The following is a 20,909-nucleotide window of genomic DNA, read 5'->3' as shown; positions in this document are numbered from 1 at the left end:
TAAATACCCAGTCCTGAAGGCTTCCCAGATCTTCCCAGAACAGATCAAGTTCTAAGGAGCATGAATGTATAATCAAAAATCGTAAAACAATACAAACAAAAAAGTCACACATGTGATAGAGTCAGGAGAAACAGAGAAAAGAGGAATTTGATGTCCAAATACTGCATATATAGGAATTATTGGATAAAATAAGTATACATGTACGTACATACATTTGTATGTGATGTATATGTATGTGTGAGTATACACACACACACGCACACACACATTTTGAAAGTATGACTAAGGAATGAGAGATTATTAAAAATGATCAGTCAGAATTGAAAACAACGAAATAGAACTTCTAGAAAATATAATCAAAAATAAAAGCTGTAACCTGTAGCCCTACCTGACTGGGGAGCCTGCATAGTGACCCCAGGTGACCTTGGAGCCCCCCTACATTACCTGGCTGTGGAGCCCAGCTTACAGCCTTGCTTAGCAAGTGGAGCCCAGACTGCTCCCACTTATTTGTTGAGCACTGCCTGTAGCCTTGCCCAAGCAGAGAACCCAGCCAGTAACCCCTCCCCCAAACAGAAGCCCAGACAATGATTCTGCCTGATCTCAAAACCCAGCCACCAGCTTCACCCAACTGTGAGGTATAGCAGCTGGTGCCACCTGACCAGGAAGCCTGGCCAGGAACCTCACTCAACAGTGTGGCACAACCAGCAGCCTGCCCAGTCCTGGAGCAAGCCTGAGGCCCTGTCTGATGATGAAGCCAGCTGAACTTGGAGGCTAGCCAGTAGTAACACTTGGCTGGGAAGCATAGCTTGGGGGTCCCACTTGATTGGGTGCAATTGTGGAGCCCAGCCTGCAGCCCTTAATCATGGAGTCCAAACAGCAGTGAACTGCCCAGCCAGCGAACACAGTCTGAGACCTCAGCTGACCAGAGGTAATTGCCCAATGCAGTTAGTGGCTCTGTTTGATTGTGCAGTCTAGCCCAGCAGCCCCACTTGGCCAGGGCGCCCAGCCAGCGGCCCTGCTTGAATGCAGAGCCCAGCTTGTAGGCCCATCTGACTGGGGAGCCCAGCCAGCTGTTCCTCCCATCCCCTGACCTCAGAGCATAGGCAGAAGCCCTGCCCAACTAGAAACCTAACAGACGTGTACAGAACTTTCCATCCAACAGTAGCAGAATACAAATTTCTCTTAAGTGCAAACAGAGTATTCTCCAGGATAGATCATATGTTAGGTTACAAAACAAGCCTTAATAAATTAAAGAAGATCAAAATCATATCAAGTACCTTTTCTGACCACAATAGCATGAAACTAGAAATCAGTAATAGGAGGAAAATTGGAAAATTCACAAATATATGGAAATTAAACCACACATTCCTGAACAACAGATGGGCCAACGAAGATCAAAAGGGAAATTTAGAAAATCTTTAAATAAATGAAAATGGAAACACAAAGTATCGAAACTTATGGAATGCAGCCAAAGCAGTTTTATGAGGAAAGTTTACAATACTAAATGCCTACGTTAAGAAAACAGAAAGATCTTGAATAAACAACCTAACTTTGTATCTCAAGGAATATGAGATACTCTTGAATTATATGAGATATCTTGAAAGATATGTTCTTTCTTTTAGAAAAAGAAGAAGAAACAAAGCATAAAGACAGCAGAAGGAAGGAAATAATAAAGATTGGAGCAAAAATAAATAGAATCTAGAAAACAATAGAAAAACAACGGAAGGGCATCTGGGTGGCACAGTCGGTTAAGTGTCTGTCTCTTGATTTCGGCTCAGGTCATGATCTCACAGTTTGTGAGTTCAAGCCCTGCATTGGGCTCTGCACTGATGGTGCAGAACCTGCTTGGGATTCTGTCTCCCTCTCTCTGACCCTCCCTAGTTTGTGCGTGCTGTCTCTCTCAAAATAAATAAATAAACTTTTAAAAATGTTTAATAAAAAGAAAGAAAAACGATGGGAAAAATTAATGAAACTAATTGTTGGGGATTTTTTGAAAGATAAACCACATTGACAAAACTTTAGGTAGACTAACCAAGAAAAAAAAGAAAGAACACTCAAATAAATAAAATTATAAATGAAATAGGAGTCATTATAACTGGTACCACAGAAATACAAAGAATCATAAGAGATTATTATAAACCATTCAATGCCAACAAACTCAATAACCCCCACCCCAAACCCCATTCTCAAACCCCTCCAAAGATTAAAGAGGAGGGAACACTTCCAAAATCATTTTATGAATCCAGCATCACCCAGATACCAAAGACAGGCTAACATCCCTGATAAACATAGATGTAAAAATTCTTAACAAAATGGTAGCAAACCAAATGCAACAGCAAGTTTAAAGGATCATACACCATGAGGGAATGGGATTTATCCCTGGGATGTAAGGATGGTTCAATATATGTAAATTAATAATTGTGATACACCACATTAACACAATGAAGGGTAAAAAAATCATGATTATCTCAGTATGGAAAAAAGCATTTGACGAAATTTGATACCTTTTTCTTGATACGGACTCAACAAATTGGGTATAAAATGAATGTATCTCAACATAATAAAGGTCATATATGACAAACCCACAGCTAACATCTACTCAGCAGTAAAAAGCTGAAAGTTGCTCCTCTAAAATCAGGAACAAGGTGGGGGTGTTTACTCTCCTCACTTCTATTCAACACAGTGTTGGAAGTCCGGGCCAGGGCACTTAGGCAAGAAAAAGGAATAAAAGCACTCCAAATTAGAAAAAAAGAAGTAAATCTATTCCTCTTTGCAGATGGTATGATGTTATATGGAGAAACTCTAAAGACTACATCAGAATACTGCTAGAATAAGTGAATGCATTAAGCTGCAGCCTCTGTGGTCAGTCTTCCTGGTCAGGCAGGGCTGTAGGCTGAGCTCCACAGCTGGGAGGGGCTGCTGGCTTGCGTTTCCTGCCCAGGAAGCTTTTTTAATAGTGGCAAGACCCTGGCAGTTGTGATCCATTGCCCGACCTGGTCATATGGCCATACCTGGCTGCGAGAGAGGCTGGGAAATGTAGTCTCTGGCCAGGCAGCCATGTACCCAGTTCACATTTGAGGATTTCTTTCTTTCTTTTTTTTTAAATAATTTTTTATTATTTTATTTTATTTGAGAGAGAGAATGAGCAGGGGAGAGGGACAGTGGGGGTGGGGGGGACAGGGAGAGAGAGAGAGAGAGAGAGAGAGAGAGAGAGAGAGAGAGAGAGAGAGAGAATATGAATCTCAAGCAGGCTCCATGCTCAGCACGGAGCATGACACGGGGCTTGATACCACGACTCCGGGATCATGACCTGAGCTGAAATCAAGAGCCAAATGCTCAACTGATTGAGCCACCCAGGTGCGCCTCTTTGAGGATTTCTTAATAGGAAAGAAGAGGAAAACATGTAGCAGATAATTTAGGGTCTTCTACCACAGTGTCCATTTTATTATTACTATTATTTAAGTCATATGTTCTCTTCTGCTTTTATTCTATTTCATAATAAAACTAATACAAAAGTAATGAGGAGATAGCAAGTGTGGAGTGTAATTTTAATGTATTTGGAAAGGACAAGGACTGGAGGACTGGAGGTTAGGGTTTTTTTCTTTCAGTTTTCTTTTAGGAAATAGCTGTATCCGGCAAGAGCAATTTGGAGAACATTTGAGAGAAGGGGCGCCAGGCTCCAGTCCTGGGAGATAACAGGGAGAGGGAGGAAGAGCCCAGGAAAAGACAGGAGACTGGAAGGGTGCCAAGATACTGTGTCTCTGAGCCAGGAGCACTGGGGGCCTTCTGAAGGCAAAGATGAGCACCGGGCGTGGCTGTATGTCACTGTGTGACACCTCAACACCCACACCATCAGCTCTACACCAGTAGGAAGTGTTAGCAGGTGCTTATCTGTTGTGTCATCCTTCCTGGCACCCCATCCCCAATTTAGTGCTAAGGACAATTCTAAGGGAAGGTAAGCTTGTAATTCCGAGGGAGCCGAGGTGAATGCTGACATATTTGTGAGAAATTTGATAGCCAGAGACTGAGGTTATATGATGTAATTCAAAATTTTTTTTTTACATCTAACTTACTAACTTTCTTATTTTAGATTTAAAGGTACGATTGAGGAGCTCAGTAATGAGATTTTATCTGCACGGAATTGGTTGCAACAGGAACAAGAACGGATAGAAAAAGAACTTTTACAGAAAATCGATCAGCTTTCCTTGGTTGTTAAGGAAAACAGTGTAGGTATTGGTGTTTAGCACAATATAGTGAAGTTATTCAGTGGGGGCCTGCAATGTTTATGAATAATCCCTTGCAACTTAGTATTGACTTATGTAGCACCATATTAAGTTGTTCGGTTGTTTCTTGCCTGAGAATCCTTTCTTTGTACTCGTTATAAAGAGAGCGCTTGGATTTGTTTTGGTTAATAAAGGCTAAATAGAAAATTTTAGTACTTTCAGCTAAGATGAATTTAAGTCAAGGCCTTAGTGAACCAAATTGTCCACCTGCATTTCTAAATAAAACTAACAGCTACGAACTTCATCCTATTTGGTTTAATTTTGTCTTCTGGAAAACACGACGTTGGCCAGGTTTCTCCCACTAGGCCCCGCCATCACACTACAACCACAGTATGCACACTCACGGTGCAACGCATCAACAAAATCTACTGTTTTCTTCTCTTTTTAGCCCATTCTCCTATAGAACTAAGGTTTGCAGAACTGCTCCATAAAACCATCAAGAAAGCCTTGCATGTAGAGTCTTCAAAGTCAGTAGGCTCTGAAACTGGCATTTGGCAGGCAAATCTTTTTGTGTTTTGGTCGTTTAGCCTGACCCTCTTCCTCTCCCTTCTCTTCTCTTGCACTGCTTCCTCCTATTGGACTTTGATGGAGCAGAAACATCCGGTGCAGTCTGCATCTCTGACTCTGCTGGCTCTCAGTGTTGATCTGCTGGATTGCAGAGCACATTGTATAACATCAAGAGAGCTAGGTCATGCAATAGCCGACTGAAAGAAAGCTCAGTGTTTGTAGTCTTGGCCTCCAAGGCTCACCTGCAGATTCAGGTTCCCACAAAAACCAAGCACGCTGGAAAGAAAAGGAAAGACAATATTTAATATATCAAATACTTCTTTAAGTGTTCTCCCATATATTATCAGATCTACTGATTGATTTGCTTAATTTCATCCTACTACATTTGTAGGCTTCTGTGTCTTTCGATCACTGTTTATTTTTACACATGGATTGGTTAATAACTAATAGCAAACCTCAGGATAACGGTGGCTTTGATAGATGGCATCTTATTTGTCTTTCACATAAAAGATGTCTGGGTGTAGGGAGTGCAGCGCTGATGTGGTAGCTTATCAGTCCTCAGCAGCCTAGGATTCTTCTGGCTTACCTCTGCCAATTCTAGAGAGTGACCCTTGTTCTCATAGTTCAAGATGGTGGCTAGTGCTCAAGCCATTACGTCTGAATTGCAGAAACAGAAGGAGAAAGGAAGGGGTGAGGCCATGTCTCAGCTGCCTTTTAGCTTTTCCTAGAAGCTGCCACATACATCTTGTTGGCCAGAACTTAATCTTATGGCCGCACTAAACTCAGGGGACTATATAAAATGTAGCCTTAATTCTGGGTGAGCTTACACCGTGCTGAAAATTGGGGGTCTGTTAAGGAAACGGGAGAATGGATGTTTGAGTGAGCAACAAGCCACCTTTGCGATTCTGTTCCCTGCAGATTGTTGTTAAATGATACTAGGACTGATGCGAGTGCAGTACAGACTTTCCTTTTGGAGTAACCAGGTGCAATTCTTATCACGGATCTCAGGGAGCCAGTGAAAGGGACATGGAGAAGAAGCTGAGCCAGATGTCAGCCAGACTTGACAAAATAGAAGAGAGTCAGAAGAAGAATATGGAGGTGCAGAGAACAAAACAGGAAGAGGAGAAGGTTCATGGGCGCATCAGCAAGCTGGAGTTACAGATGAATGAGGACATGAAGGAAATGAAGGCAGAAGTTGATGCTGGTAGGCCAAAAAGAAAACAGCTCTCATGGTTTATTTTCACTATGATCTGAAAACCAGTTAATGCAACTACTGTGACCCCGGCTGATGGTAATAACGGTAAAATGTCCTTAGGTGATTTTCTGAGTAGCTGTGCTGTAGTGAACTAAAATGTTGTGTCACTTCCAAGTACATGGAAAGCCACCGTGATGGACAAACCAACCAAAATTGCTCAGCTTGCAAATGTGCATTTTCTTTTCTTTCTTTCTTTTCTTTCTTTCTTTCTTTCTTTCTTTCTTTCTTTCTTTCTTTCTTTCTTTCTTTCTTTCTTTCTTTCTTTCTTTCTTTCTTTCTTTCTTTCTTTTTAACATTTATTCATTTTTGAGAGACACAGGGAGACAGAATGTGAGCAGGGGAGGGGCAGAGAGCGAGGGAGACACAGAATCTGAAGCAGGTCCCAGGCTCCGAGCTGTCAGCACGGAGCCTGACGCGCAGCTCAAACTCATGGACCGTGAGATCATGACCTGACCTGAAGTCAGACGCTTAACCGATTGAGCCACCCAGGCGTCCCTTGTGTGCGTTTTCTTTAATGCCATCTGAGGGCTCTTTTCTGTTTATAGCCACTGTCGGTGTGTCTCAGAAATAAACACATATCTTTGCGGGACTTTTGAAGGCTTCTTTTATTACTGCTGGCAGTATGCTACCACAGCAGTGAATGATTTTCTTCTGCTCACAAGTCAACAGGGCCCATTAATTCACACTTGTTCGGAAGAAACTGTTAAAGCTATATTCCACGTCTGAAGTATTATTGCATATAAAAGAGGGGCTAGACTTAGTTACTCTGTGAATTCAGGAATACAGACCTGGAACCAGTAAGTGAATTGGAAGTTACCTGAAGACAGATTTTAACTTAACACAGGGCAGAAATATCCTCAGGTAATGGGTTCTTTTTAAAAAGACACTGGTGGCTTGTGAGCCTGAGAGTTCTTTGCTGTTGAAAGTATTCAAGTGGAAGCTGGTTGGGTGTGGTTGGGAAAAAGAAAACAGTCTTACAATGTGACGAGGGGGACTACATTATCTCCCAGCTGCCTCCAATTCCATGATTCCATAATTTTCCCCTGCGGAATCGTTCTACTTTGGCCACATGGGAATAAAAGTAGTTATCCCAAGAATAGTTTTGTTGTTACCACCAGAAGTTTTATTATTTTTTTTAAGTAGAAATCACACATAAATTTATGAATTCAAGAACTTGTGAAGATAAAAATGAATTTTCTTTCTTTGTCTTTGGGGCTATTAGAATATGGTATTTGAATATTTCATCAGTGATTTTTTATGTTTATTTATTTATTTTAAGAGTGAGAGAAAGCATGAGTGCAGGAGGGGCAAAGAGAGAGGGAAAGAGGGAGACTCTCAAGCAGGCTCTGAGCTTTCAGCGCAGAGCCCGACATGGGGCTCAAACTCACGAACTGTGAGATCATGACCTGAGCCGAAACCAAGAGTCAGATGCTTAACCAACTGAGCCACCCAGGCGCCCCTCATCAGTGTTTACCTTTGCATCATTCTCTGGGTGGGTTTGTTATTGTATATTCAACATGCCACTGAGGTTGTTAAGATTTAGTAACTACTACTAAGAAAGGCATATGAGCTTTTTAAAAATAAAAATATTTACTTTTTCTTATTCTAAAAACAATATGTTTCTTAATGGAAAATAAGAAAGTGCAAAATATTTTTTTAAATACTCATAACTTCTCTCACTCAGCTGTCATCTTTGTATAAATCTTTCTATACATATGTGATATATATATGTGCTTTTTCAAATGGAAGCTCATGCTGATTTGTAACCTACTCTTTCATATGTTGTATCTTTCTAATAAGAACATTTTTAAAATAAGTAATATTTATTCCTTATATGACATTAATTGTAATATAGAGAAAGTTTTTTGAGAAAATTCTAAATTTACTAATGAAAACAGGAGCTATTAAACCTTTATCTTAAAAACCCACATAAATATAGAATAATATGAAATGTGTTTTTGAGGGAGAATTTTTTTCTTTTTTTTTTTGCTTTTTCTTTTGAAATTATTTCAAATTTAGAAAAACAGTAAGAGTAGCCCAAAAACTCTATATAACCAGTTGTTAACATTTTGGAAATTTGCTTAATCTTATTGTGTGATATGAGTGTGTGTGTGTGTGTGTGTGTAAATATAATTTTTTTCCCTAAATAATTTGGGAGTAAGTTGCAGAAGTCATGATACCTTTTTGCTCCTGTATTATTTCATTCTATATATCCTAAGAACAAGGACATTCTCTTAAATAACTATAATATAGTGTAATATGTTGTAGATTTTTTCAATATTCAGTTTTCAACTTTAACCATTGTTTCCTTTATAGAAGACCTTCCCTGGCCTAAGTTCTTTTCCAGAATCATACAGCATAGTTAGTTATCATTTTTCTGTATTTACTGTCTTGTAGTGGATCAGTTTCTCAGTGATGTTGACATCATTAAAGAATACAGGCCAGTATTTTGTGGAATGTCAGTTTGAGTCTGTTTGCTTCCTCTTAATTAGATTCAGGTTGTGCATTTTATTATTTATTTATTTATGTATGTATGTGCATTTTAAAAAATGTTTATTTTTTTATTTTGAGAGAGAGAGTGCGTGTGCACATGCACGCAAGTGGGAAAAAGGCAGAGAGAGAGGGAGAGAATCCCAAGCTCAACCCCATGAACCATTAGGTCATGACCTGAGCTGAAATCGGGAGTTGGATAGTCAACCATCTGAGCCACCGAGGTGCCCCTCAGGTTGTGCATTTTGGACAGACGATGCCACAGAAGCGGTGTGTCCTTCACTTCTCAGGGAACCTTATCAGGGGTACCTGGTGTTGGTTTCTCCCGGCATTGGTGACATTAGCTTTGATCCCTTGGTTATAGCAGTATCTGCCAGGTTTCTCCACTGTAATAGTTCCTTTCCCCCTTTGTAATTAAAAAGTAACCTGTAAGGGGGCGCCTGGGTTGCTCAGTCGGTTAAGCGTCCGACTTCCACTCAGGTCACGATCTCACGGTCCGTGAGTTCGAGCCCCGCGTCGGGCTCTGGGCTGATGGCTCAGAGCCTGGAGCCTGTTTCTGATTCTGTGTCTCCCTCTCTCTCTGCCCCTCCCCCATTCATGCTCTGTCTCTCTCTGTCCCAAAAATAAATAAACGTTAAAAAAAAATTAAAAAAATAAAAATAAAAATAAAAGTAACCTGTAGGGAGATATTCCCAAGCTATGTAACTGCCTTGTTTCCTATCAAACTTTTACTTCATTAGTTTTAGCATCTGTTGATAGCTTTTGCCCAAAACAACTATTACTATATGCTGTAGAACTTGACACACATTGTTTTTTAATATTAACTCTTGTGAAATTTACCTCTTCCTAAAGGGTTTACAGCCATCTATGAAAGTATAGGATCCCTCAGGCAAGTTCTTGAAGCCAAGATGAAGTTGGACAAGGACCAGCTGCAGAAGCAAATCCAACAGATGCAGAAGCCAGAAGGTCCCATGTGAAGGGGGCTGGGACAAAGACCTCAAACGTGGTTCTGCTCGTGGGGCTAGAGCTAGATACCTGTGTAGCCAGGCTGTCACTGCATTCGGGATTGTTCTACTCATGGCGTGCATGTGCCAAGAAATGTGTTTTCATGGGTCTAAGCGTTTACCTTGAGTCTCAAAAACACTTTTTTTAAAAGTATGAAATACAACTTTTACCACTTTATTCCACTTCTCTAAATTCAATGGAATATCCTCCCTGCCCCTGGATTTTGAAAGGCTTTTATCCCCTTCATTTTATGAATGAAAAGACTTAACTTTCCTTCAATGCTTGACGCTCTAGCCAAGACTTTACTATTTTGAAAAATGTCATGGTGATTTTTTTAAAATTAAGAAACTAATGAATTATCACAGGAATGTGTTTCTCCTTACCCTAAATTAAGAGAATGTCCTGGTAGATTAGAATTCAACCTTTTAGTCCATATTTGGATTTTATGATTGTTATCTGTGCATTTCTTATAAGGTTATCTTCTTGTAAATCTTCTGTCTTTTGTAGAGACAAGGGATTTAACATTTGGAAACCCCCTTCATCATTTACATGATGAAAAAAGCTTAAAAATTGATAACTGCCATATACATTGCAGATTAAAATGGAAACTTAAGACAATTATCTAGATAATGCAAGGCACAATATCTACAGTGACCACCTAATTAAGCCAGGTTTTAATATTGAAAACTTTTTTCAATTATCCACAGCCTGTATAGTGATAGCCATATATTTAATAATGGAATGGTGGTTGATAGTCTGTTTATTTGCACAATTAATCGTTTGTTAATCATAATAGGATGTGAGAATTTTTCAGGCTTTATGATCTCCTCTCTAAATGTTTCCAAAATTGGCACAAAGTGCTAAGGTTTATATACACTTATTGTAACTGTATTCTTGTGCCTTGGTTTTACCACGTCAATGCACTGTATCCTATAAAAGTTTTACAGACAAAATAGAAGGCATGATAATACATCAGAATTATGATGTAAAAATGGGATCCTTTGTAATTTTTAAATGTTCTGAAAATTTTATCACTGTTAAGACATTAGTCATTCAGTATTATTAATGGAATAGAAATTCATACTTTTGTATGGACAGAGAATCAAATTGATATTGCATTTATAACACTGTCAAGAACCTTTCATTTTGAGCAGCTTTGTAGAGGATGGGTGTTTTATTTTCAATCTCCATATTTGACTAGTCATTGAAAATTGGTGCCAGTGAAGTTGTTGACCCGTGGATGTAAAACCTGATGGTGAGACACACACTGTCCTAAACTGTGAGGGTGCCCAGGAAAAGGAAGACCATTCTTGAAAATTTAAAAAAAAAAAAATTGTGTTTTGTTGTTTGCCAAGGACTCAGGAAAATTAAAGCATTTTCTATTTTTAGGATAACTCATAAATGAATTATATAACTGGCTATTACTGTTTACCCATATAAAATATGCTGCTACACTACACAGTATTTTACCTTCTTTGGCTTGACAAAAAAATGTTTTTTTAATTAGACCTGAGGAATCATCTAAGGAATGTGTCATCCAACACGTATTTCCTTATTTTGTCACAAATCTTTGCATCTCTCTCTATAGGAAGACTATTTCCACTTGACAATGAAAAAAAAAAGGTTAGTGCTCATTTGCAACCAGAAAGTGAATTTCTTTCTGTGATAGAATAACCACATTTAGTACAGCTTCCCCTGTTTACGCACAAGCCACAGCACAGAGAATCACGCGTCCTCTGGTGTCTCTCTCCTCTGCGGTCTCTGAGGAGGAAGAGTCAGCACATGTGACACTTGGGAAGAGGGACGGGGGGCCAGCTGGACTCGGGTTGTGGGGTGACGTGAGCAGGCGACGGTTGGATGTCCGCTGGAATTGCTTGGGTGCTCCTGATGCTGCCAAGCTCAGGCCATGAGCTCCAGCAGGGTCCCCCACCCTGGCCACATGTTGGAATCACCCGCGGAGTTCAAAAAGCTATTGATGCCTGGGCTGCCCCCCTAGACCAATTAAGCCAGAACCTCTGGGAGGAGGGAGGCAGACATCAGTAAGGCGTCAAAGGCCCCCTGGTGATTCAAAGGCCGCTGAGGTTGTAAGCCACTGAGCTACAGCGTGCTCTTATGACCAAAGTTTAAATGAGGATCAGCTTCCGTGTTCTTTCCTTTACCAGAAATTTGCAATAAAAAGAATAAAATTTCCAAATAAATGTGGTGTATGATTTTTAAACTTAAAAGTTTTTTTAGAGTGAGGCAACGTACTGGGAACTGGAAAGTCACGGGGAGCTGCTCCGTCTGTGGGTCTTCAAGGCTGGAATAATGCCAGCTGGCAGTTCCTACTGTGCATGTGTGCCTGTGCCGTGAACTTGGTGTGTGTTCACTCAGTTCATTATGGTGATGAGTTAAGGACTACTCACTTTCCCATTTTACAGATGAGAAAAATGGGTCACCTAAAGGTTGGGCAACTTGCCCCAAGTCCCGCAGCTGGTAAGTGGGATCCTCGATTCAAACCAGGCAGCCTCCTTCCACTCTCTGGGCACCTAACAAGTACACCACTGTCCCACCTCTAAAGATACAGCCTTGCTTCCCACATAGCTGACTTGCCAGCCCACCGACAACAGCCCCTTCTCTACATGACCTTACAGCTCCACCATCCGAGGCCCTTTGCTCTTTAATGCCCTAGTTCCAAGCACCCGAGAGAGGCACCTTACTAGCTTCACTTGGGTCCACTGGCTTCCTCTGGTTTATCAGTGGAAGCAACGGAGGCGGGGCCATTTGGTGCCATAGGACGGTAGGGTCCCAGACACTTCATCCCCTGTGCTTGGGCCGTCCTAGGCAGTGGACTGTGGTTCTGTGCATTGGGAGATGAGTTATGTTGGGTGGCTTTCAGCTATTCAGCCTGGAAAAAAAACCCCACAAACCACTCATGACATCCTGGAAACTCAATGATAACTATATGGGGTTCTGTCACTGCCCTCTTCTCGCTGTGTGACCTTGGGCAGTTCTCTTCACCTTTCTGAATCTCAGTTTTCTCATCTGCAGAGTGGAGATTATAATTATATAAAAGAAGTGGCTCACTTATAATTTTTGAAATGCTAAAGTAGTTAATGCAAAATTGGGTATTAAGTGGTGAAATATGGGATATGGGCGGGGAGATGGTGGTGGTGGGACATAGCAGGTAAATGGAGGGTCCATGTTTTGGTTGAGAGCATCCCATTACCTGCTGGGATCATTTATGGGAAATGACTCTAACCACCAAAGATAAGTGATATCCCCGCCTGAAACACAGAAGAGCAGCTTGGATGCAGAGATAAGTAGACAGGACCAGACTGGGTCAGTCCCTGAATCTGGGGAGGCACTGGGCAGAACCACAGGCTAGTTAGTCTCATCCTTGGGGCAGGCGTGACTTCTCCAGGACTCAGCCTGGGAGGAGCCACATCCACTGAGGGGCCAGTGTTGAGAGGGCTGGGAAGGTGGGGTAAGACCCAGAAGGTGGCAGCAACTCAAGTGTACATTGATGAATGAATAAGCAAATGTGGTATATACCTACAGTGGAATACTATGCAGCCATAACAAGAAATTCTGACACATTAACAGCATGGATGAATCTTGAGGAGGTTTTGTTGAGTGAAATAAGCAAGTCACAAAAGGACAAACCTTGTAGATTTCCACTTGGATGAGGTACATAGAAGAGTCCAATTCATAGAAACAGAGTACCCTGATAGCTGCCAGGGGCTCAGGGGTGGGGTGGGGAATGGGGAGCCAGTACCAAATGGGTCCAGAGTTTGAGTTGGAGAAAATGAAAAAGTTCTCAGATGGATGGTGGTGATGGTTGCAAACAATATGAATGTACTCAATGACACAGAACTGTACATTTAAAGATGGTTAAATTACTAAAATGTACACATATCTTATCACAACAAAAAATAGGAAGTGGATTCCTAAGCCCTCCAGTTGAGCCTTCAGGTGAGACTGCAGCCCTGGCAGCTTTAATGCAACCTCATGAGAGATGTTAAACCAGAGGTTACCCAGCTAAGCCACGTCCACACGTCTGACCCACAGATGCCGCGAGATGATAAATTTTTGTTGTTTTAAATTGCTACGTTTTGGGTTAATTTGTTATATGCAGCCATAGATCACTGATGCACTGGCACTGTGTAATCTTGACAGAGCTATTTTGTGGAACTGCTCATTGCTTGTGCTACAAATTACATGTTTACATATATAATCTCATACACTTTCTGAGCAAGACATGATCTTTAAAAACTTATACTGAATGGCATATATACTTTATCCCATTTAATCTTTGTAATTACCCTACTTGGTGTGTACTATTTTTCCATTTTGTGGATGGAGCAGAGAGAGAGGTTAAATATTGACTAATATTGCAGTTGACTCTTGACCAACACAGATTTGAACTACGCAATCCACTTACATGTGGATTTTTTAATACAGTACAGTACTGTAAATGTATTTTCTCTTCTTTATGGTTTTCTTAATAAAATTTTTTTTCTAGCACACTTTGTTGTAAGAATACAGTATATAATACATATAACTTGCAAAATATGTGTTACTTGACTATGTTATCGGTAAGGCTTCTGTCAACAGTAGGCTATTCGTAGTTAAGTTTTGGGGGGAGTCAAAAGTTATACGAAGACTTCTGACTGTGTAGAGGAGGTGGGGGAGGGTTGTCAATGTCCCTAATCCCCTACATTGTTCAAGGGTCAACTGTATATAGAAGTTGAAAATGAAACAAAGGACATAGAGCTAATTGATGGAGGAGCAGGGATTTCAATCCATACCTGTCTTCTAAGTCTAGGCTGCCATTTTGCTTCAAGAAAGCCCATACCTCCATATAAGGTGATTTGTTCAATATCTAACAATTGTTTGGAATGAGAATACTGTCTAGCTTGGTTGTCCTCAAAGTATCCCCAGACCAGAAGCATCAGCCTCACCTGGGAACTGTTAGAAATGTAAGCTCTCAGCTCCATCCCAGACCTCCTGAATCAGGAACTCTGAGATGGGCTCAGCAACCTGCTTTAATAAGTCCCGCTAATGATTCTAATGCAAGTTAAATTTGAGACTCGCTGATATAGAACTGTCCTGTAATGCACTAGTCCTTAGCCCATTTAAATTTAAATATACATTAATCAGAATTAAATACATTTAACAATTTAGTTCCTTGGTTGCGCTGGCCACATTTCAAATGCTCAATAGCCACCTGTGGTGAGTGGTTGCGGTATTGTCCCATGCAAACGTAGAACATTTCTGTTATTGCAGAAAGTTCTATCAGACAGCCCTGGTCTAGAGTAGTAAGTTCCTTGCTCTTTCAACTGACCACTCTGTCCAAATTCTGTACCTTCATCTGTCAGCCTAGAATGGGATTTGGACCCAGAACTTTCCTTCTGTCTCATCTGTACAATTTTTTTTTAGTTTATTTATTTATTTTGAGAGAGAGAGAGAAGAGGGGAGGGGTAGAGGGACAGAGAGAGAGAGAATCCCAAGCAGAGAATCTGCACTGACAGCGCAGAGCCCAATGCAGGGCTCAGTCGCACCAACCACGAGATCATGACCTGAGCTGAAACCAAGAGTTTCGACACTTGCCCAACTGAGCCACCCAGGTGCCCCTCATCTCTACAATCTTATGTCAGTTGTCCCTATTAGAGATCATTTCGCAGGGCTTTATTTATAAGGTTTTGTCCCACTTGCTGGTTCTGATCAGTAGATGCTACTGCTGGGGGTGTTGTATAGAGAAGGATGGGGAGTCTGGTGCGAGACTCAAGGGGAAGAGCCAAAGTATGTCAGCCAAGGGGCGGGGCTGTGTGGTAGGTTTGTACCAGGACATTTAAGGCATGTGCCTGGCAAGGGGATGTCAGCCAGGGGACTGTTGAGTGGTGCAGAGGCTCCCTAGGGAGAGGGACCCATCTCTCTAGGGGATTAGGGTGAGGCGAAGTGAGGCGTTCACCTTGGAAATTTTAAATATATATTTTTTAATTTTTTAACGTTTACTTAGTTTTGAGAGACAGAGACAGAGTGCGAACAGGGGAGGGACAGAGAGAGAGGAAGACACAGAATGTGAAGCAGGCTCCAGGCTCTGAGCTGTCAGCACAAAGCCCAATCGCAGGGCTTGAACCCACAAACTGTGAGATCATGACCTGAACTGAAGTCAGGCTCTTAACCAATTCAGCCACTCAGGCTCCCTTCACCTTGGAAAATTCTAAGGGACAGCAAAAACTTTGATCAAAGATAATGTGTTAATGAGGACTTTAAGACACAGAACAGATGAACATAAGGGAAGGTAAGCAAAAAATAATATAAAAACAGGGAGGGGAAAAACATAGGAGACTCTTAAATATGGAGAATAAACAGAGAGTTACTGGAGGGATTGTGGGAGGAGGGATGGGCTAAATGGATAAGGGGCATTAAGGAATCTACTCCAGAAATCAATGTTGCACTATATGCTAACTAATTTGGATGTAAATTAAAAAAAAAAAATGATAATGTGTTAACACAGTAGTTTTAAAGATCAAAATTAATGCCAAAAATGCACAATGAGCAACATTTCAAACCTGAAAGACTAGATTCAACCACATTGCCCAGAACCATTTTGGAACTGAGGCAAAACAGAAAACTCTGCTCCCCTAGATACATGTTGCATGTAATTTTAAATTTTTGACATTTTGTTTATTGCGGACTTTGTTGTTGTTTATGTAGATTTTTAGAAACATTGTACTAACATTTATCTTGATGACAGGATTCTGGCTGCTCCTTACATTTACCATTTGAAGAGTGTGCCTCACTCACCTCACCCTAATCGCTGCCCTGCCTAGATGTCTGGAAAGTTGGAGCTAAATTCAGTGCTCAGTTACCATAATTAGCTTATCTCCTGCGTGTCTGATTGCTTTAGATAGTCTCTGGTCTGTTTTTATCCCTAACTGCCACGCTTTGTTTCATTTTCAGACCTGTGACTTAATTCTTCCTGGAACTAGGTTGGGCCACACATTATGAAGAGATCTGACTCTTCTTTGAGACTCCAGGAAGCATGGCAGGGGAGTGGGGAATCTCTCCTGCCACCGGGCCAGCCCTGGGGATTTGCTGTCCTTTGCTGCCCCTGTGTGGTCACTGGAAACTCTGAGGAAATCTGGTTCAGTAGGAAGAACCACAACCAAGGAATGCCTCAGTGGGAAGGCCCTTGGAGATCACTGACCTCAATTCCCTCATTTTCTGGAACAGGAAACAGAGTGCCAGAGAAGTTAGACGTGGGTTTGTAGGGGAGCAAGTAGTGTGCTAGTAGGATAGGCTGTAACCAGAATAGTGATTTAGTACCTACTCTGCACTGCCTGGGCCATGGCAGTGGATAAAAACAGACCAAAATTTCTGCCTCCGTGGAGTTTTAATTCTAGCATGAGGTAGAGGTGGGGAGAGAAAATAAGCAAACAAGGAAATACCAGTATGTCAGATGATCTTAAGAGCTTTGGGGGAAGATACAGCGGGTCCTCAGGGAGGGGAGTGCCAGGAGGGGAGGTACACATGGAAACAGGATGGCAGGGAAAGGCTTGCTGCGAAGCAAAAACCTGATGAAGATAAGAGCCAGGCAGTGGAAGAATTTCATACCCGGTGGAATAAGTTACCTACATCTTATTGCTAGCAGATAAAACTACGTATAATTCAAGCATTCAGTGTCCATCCAGTGGCTAACTCTTTGTTCTTCCAGGTACGGGTTAGTAGGGGCTTTCTGCTGCTATAACCTCTGAACATCTCACTGTCCCCTCTTGCCTTCTCATTTCCACACTTTGGGTGACCAATTCCCTGTATTAAATTTCCTGTTTGAAATACTTGGTGAGGGCTCTGCTTTCCTGAATGGCCCCAAGCAAGGAGAGCCGATTGTATCTGTGATTATCATGGTTTCTCCACACCTGTGCCTGGATCTGTGCGGCTCCTTGCAAGTTCCCTGCTTGGGCTCTCCGATAAACCAATACCACCTCTACTACTGGCTAACGTTTTTTGAGTGTGTGCTATCACCGATCCCCACATCTACCAAGAAGCGCCAGGCTGAGCAGCCCCTTTGTCCTTGCCCCAGGCTCCTGCTGGTCCGTTAGCAACTCCCAGGCCCTCAGTTGGGCCCTCCAGAATCTGGCCAGGATACTAGTGGCTCAGGCAAACGTCCAGGAGTTCTAGCATCAATGTTAAGAACAGCAACTAACCATTGCTGAGCACTTCTGTGGTGCTGGGGCCACGCTAAGAACTGTATATACTTTTTGTCATTTAATGCAACCCTCACCGTGACTTTAGGAGGTAGGTACTATCTCGGCTCCACTGTGCACACAAAGAAATGAGGCACAGAGAAATTAGGTAACTTTTCTGAGATCATGCAGCTAGTAAGTATTGGAATCAGAATTCGAATCGGGATCTACCTGATTCCAGAATAGAGCTCCTAACCACTACTCTGTGTTGCCTCAAAAGGAGTTAGCATTGCGGATGGTTGTCTAGAGCAAAGGGGACCTCAGGCCATGACCGGAGGAGCTAAAGATGACAGCATGTCCTTGCCCTTCTCTGGCAAAAGTCTCAAGGGTAGGCCTACACTTTAAATTTTCTTTTAATGTTTATTTATTTTTGAGAAAGAGACAGAGTGTGAGTGGAAGAGGTAAAGAAGGAGGGAGACACAGAATCTGAAGCGGGCCCCAGGCGCTGAGCTGTCAGTATGGAGCCCAACACAGGGCTCGAACTCATGAACCATAGGATCATGCCCTGATCTGAAGTCAGACACTTGCCGACGAAGCCACCCAGGTGCCCCATACACTTTAAGTGCTCTCTGGCAGGGTTCACCACACTGGCTGCACAATGCAATCACCTGGGGAGCTTTAAAACTGCTGATGCCTGAATCCCATCCTCTGATATCATTGGTCTGGGGTGTTGCTGGGTCATGGGATTGTTTGCCAATTTCCCAGGTGATTCTAATATGCAGCCACGGTTGCCAGCTTGTTTTTCTAACTTTCAAGGGGATACTATAAACCTGTGGATCTTGTTAAAATGCAGATTCTGATTCAGGACATCTGGATGGGGCCCAAGAGTCATGCTTCTTTTTCTTTTTTTAAAGTTGTATTTATTTATTTTGAGAGAGACAGCATGTGTTGGGGAGGGCCGGAGACAGAAGGGAAGAGAGAGAATCCCAAGAAGAGAATCCCTTCCTCAGCGCAGAGCCCAACGCGGGCTGGATCCCACAGACGGTGAGATCATGACCTGAGCTGAAACCAAGAATCAGACGCTTCAGTCGACTGAGCCACCCAGGTTGCCCTGAGAGTCATGTTTCTAACAAGAGGTGATTCCAAGGAGAAAGTCCATCCCAAGTGGAAGTCTTACTAGTCAAGTGGTGGCCAGCAGCATCAGTATCATCTGAAGCTTGTTAGAAACTTGGACTCCTTGGGCCCCACCCAGACCTGAGAGGGAAGGAGGAGAGCCCAGGTGATTTTTATGCACCTTAGGGTGTGAAAAGCTCAGTGAGCCCAGTGCATATGCAAAGGAGTGCAGGTAGGGTTGTCAGGGGATTCAAAACTAAGCATCCAAGCAGCACGGATAGATTGGAGATGTTTAGCCAGAAGAAGAACAAGAAGGAGGCAGGTAAGTGTCTTGACCCTCGGATGGCTACTCCAAGGAAGAGGGAGGGGGCTGGCTTTCTGTGTCCCAAAGAATAAGCCGGGCACTCAGGAGGACTCCTTCCTGAACAGTGTGGTGGCTGGTCCCTCTGGGCTATGTTTGTTGTCAAGGAGGACACGCTCCCCTAATTACAGTAGAGGGATTCAGGCGTCATAAAGAGTGTGTGACTTGTAAGCTCCCTTGTCACTGAAATTTAGCGGCTGTACAGTTGAAGTGGCAAAAATGTTGGGTCACCTGGGAACATAGCACCTGTGGAGCTGAGATGGAACGTATTTTGAGGTCAGGACGAGTACATAGTCTTGGATTGAAAGACATAATATGGGGAGATGCCCACAAACGGGAGACCTATATGTTACACAAAGCTATATGGGAGGAGTTTTGGGAGCCCATGAGTCTGGACATGCAGCCCTGCAATTCTCGGGTTCCAAAGTTCCCTTGGGTGTCATGCTGTAATCTGATAGGAGGTAATAAGGTGTGACCAGGCAACCGATGGGCTATGAGGGGCAAGAAAGCCAGGGCTGAGGCTGAGAATGGGAGTGGGAGTGGGGGTGGGGGAGGGCGTTTATCCTGCACCAAGCAGACAGGAGGGGTTTGGATTCGGGTGTCCTCGTGCTGGTTCTTCAGGCAGAAACAGTTCTGGTAAGGGCAGGGGGAACAGTAACACCTTGATTTCCTTGCATGGAAGGACTAGGGTCCAATTATGTCAAGCAAGGTACGCTGGTTGTGAGGACGTATGCTTGGGAATTTAGGGGAAACTGAATGGACTCCACCCAGGGAGGACTCAGATGGAGAGATCTGGGCCCCAGGTGGCTCCACAGGTCGGCAGTATGACTTTCTAGATTGTCCTTCTCGAGCTTCCTTTTGCACAATTCCCTTCCTGTGTACATGTATGTGTCTTCAATGTCAGTTGGCTCCCCAGACTCTTTGCAGCTTCCTCCACGCCGCAGCATGTCCAGACTCTCTGTCTAGGGCCCGTGGCCTCATGACTGGCTCTCCTAGACCAGATGGAGGCCTGGGGCAGGTCCTATCCTTGCAACCTGAACTCTTCTCTTCCACAAAGGAATGTGCCTTTTTTTTTTTTTTTTTTTTTTTTTTTTCGGTCTTTCTTGAAACACAAAGCCCTCTTAGGCGATCTTGCATTTTATTTGGTAGAGCAAGACATTCAGAGTAACAGTTAGGCTGGGTTTCTAGGAGCCAGTTCTTGTGAGAGCTTAGGTGGGCTGGTCCTCCGGAGCTTTCCTTGCTCCCCGTCATGGAGGGTTGCCTAAGGCATTCTCCCTTTTCTGTGTTTTGGGGGGTAAGGGACATGTGTGGAGGGGTGTGAGGGGTGGGGGCAGATTTCTCGGGCCTTACTCCTCATCAGGGGAGCTTCAGACCCCTTTAGCCAGGACCTGGAAAAGGCAAGTCAGGTGGAAAAGCAGTCTGGGACCTTGCATTGGTTTTCCTATTTTGGGGGAACTGAGGGGAGGCAAAAGGAGCTAACATAGATTGAGTGAATCCCTAGTATGAACTGTGTTATGTTCCTGTTATCTTTTAATCCTCTGGAAACTCCCAATTTAGAGGTGAGACCCTGGCTCCCAGAGGAACCAGTTTGGCTCTCAGTTACCCACCCAGTGAGAGGCAGAGTTGGGGTGTTGGGAGGTATCCTCCACTTGGTACTGGTGCCCTCACAGAGCTTTGGGCCCCTGTGGGGGGCACTTCCTGTTCAGGTGCTTTACTGCTGGGAT

At 42.8% G+C, this 20,909-nt stretch overlaps 1 protein-coding gene across 2 annotated transcripts in view; it reads left to right on the top strand.

Annotated features, from left to right (window-relative positions):
- The window catches only part of FAM81A (family with sequence similarity 81 member A), a 78,315-nt gene extending 64,267 nt beyond the window's left edge, over positions 1-14,048 (top strand). For both annotated transcript variants that reach the window (XM_045449579.1, XM_045449578.1), the window contains exons 7-9: positions 4,091-4,226; positions 5,799-5,994; positions 9,388-14,048. In XM_045449579.1, the coding sequence (XP_045305535.1) occupies positions 4,091-4,226; positions 5,799-5,994; positions 9,388-9,512 (457 nt within the window). In that variant the 3' untranslated portion in view covers positions 9,513-14,048. The remainder of the gene's footprint in view (positions 1-4,090; positions 4,227-5,798; positions 5,995-9,387) is intronic.
- Positions 14,049-20,909: the final 6,861 nt, after the last annotated feature.

The sequence above is a fragment of the Leopardus geoffroyi genome, chromosome B3 (assembly GCF_018350155.1).
Source record: "Leopardus geoffroyi isolate Oge1 chromosome B3, O.geoffroyi_Oge1_pat1.0, whole genome shotgun sequence".
Lineage (NCBI taxonomy): Eukaryota > Metazoa > Chordata > Mammalia > Carnivora > Felidae > Leopardus > Leopardus geoffroyi.
Note: the sequence above shows the minus strand (reverse complement) of the source record. Positions and strands in the feature narration are given on the sequence as shown.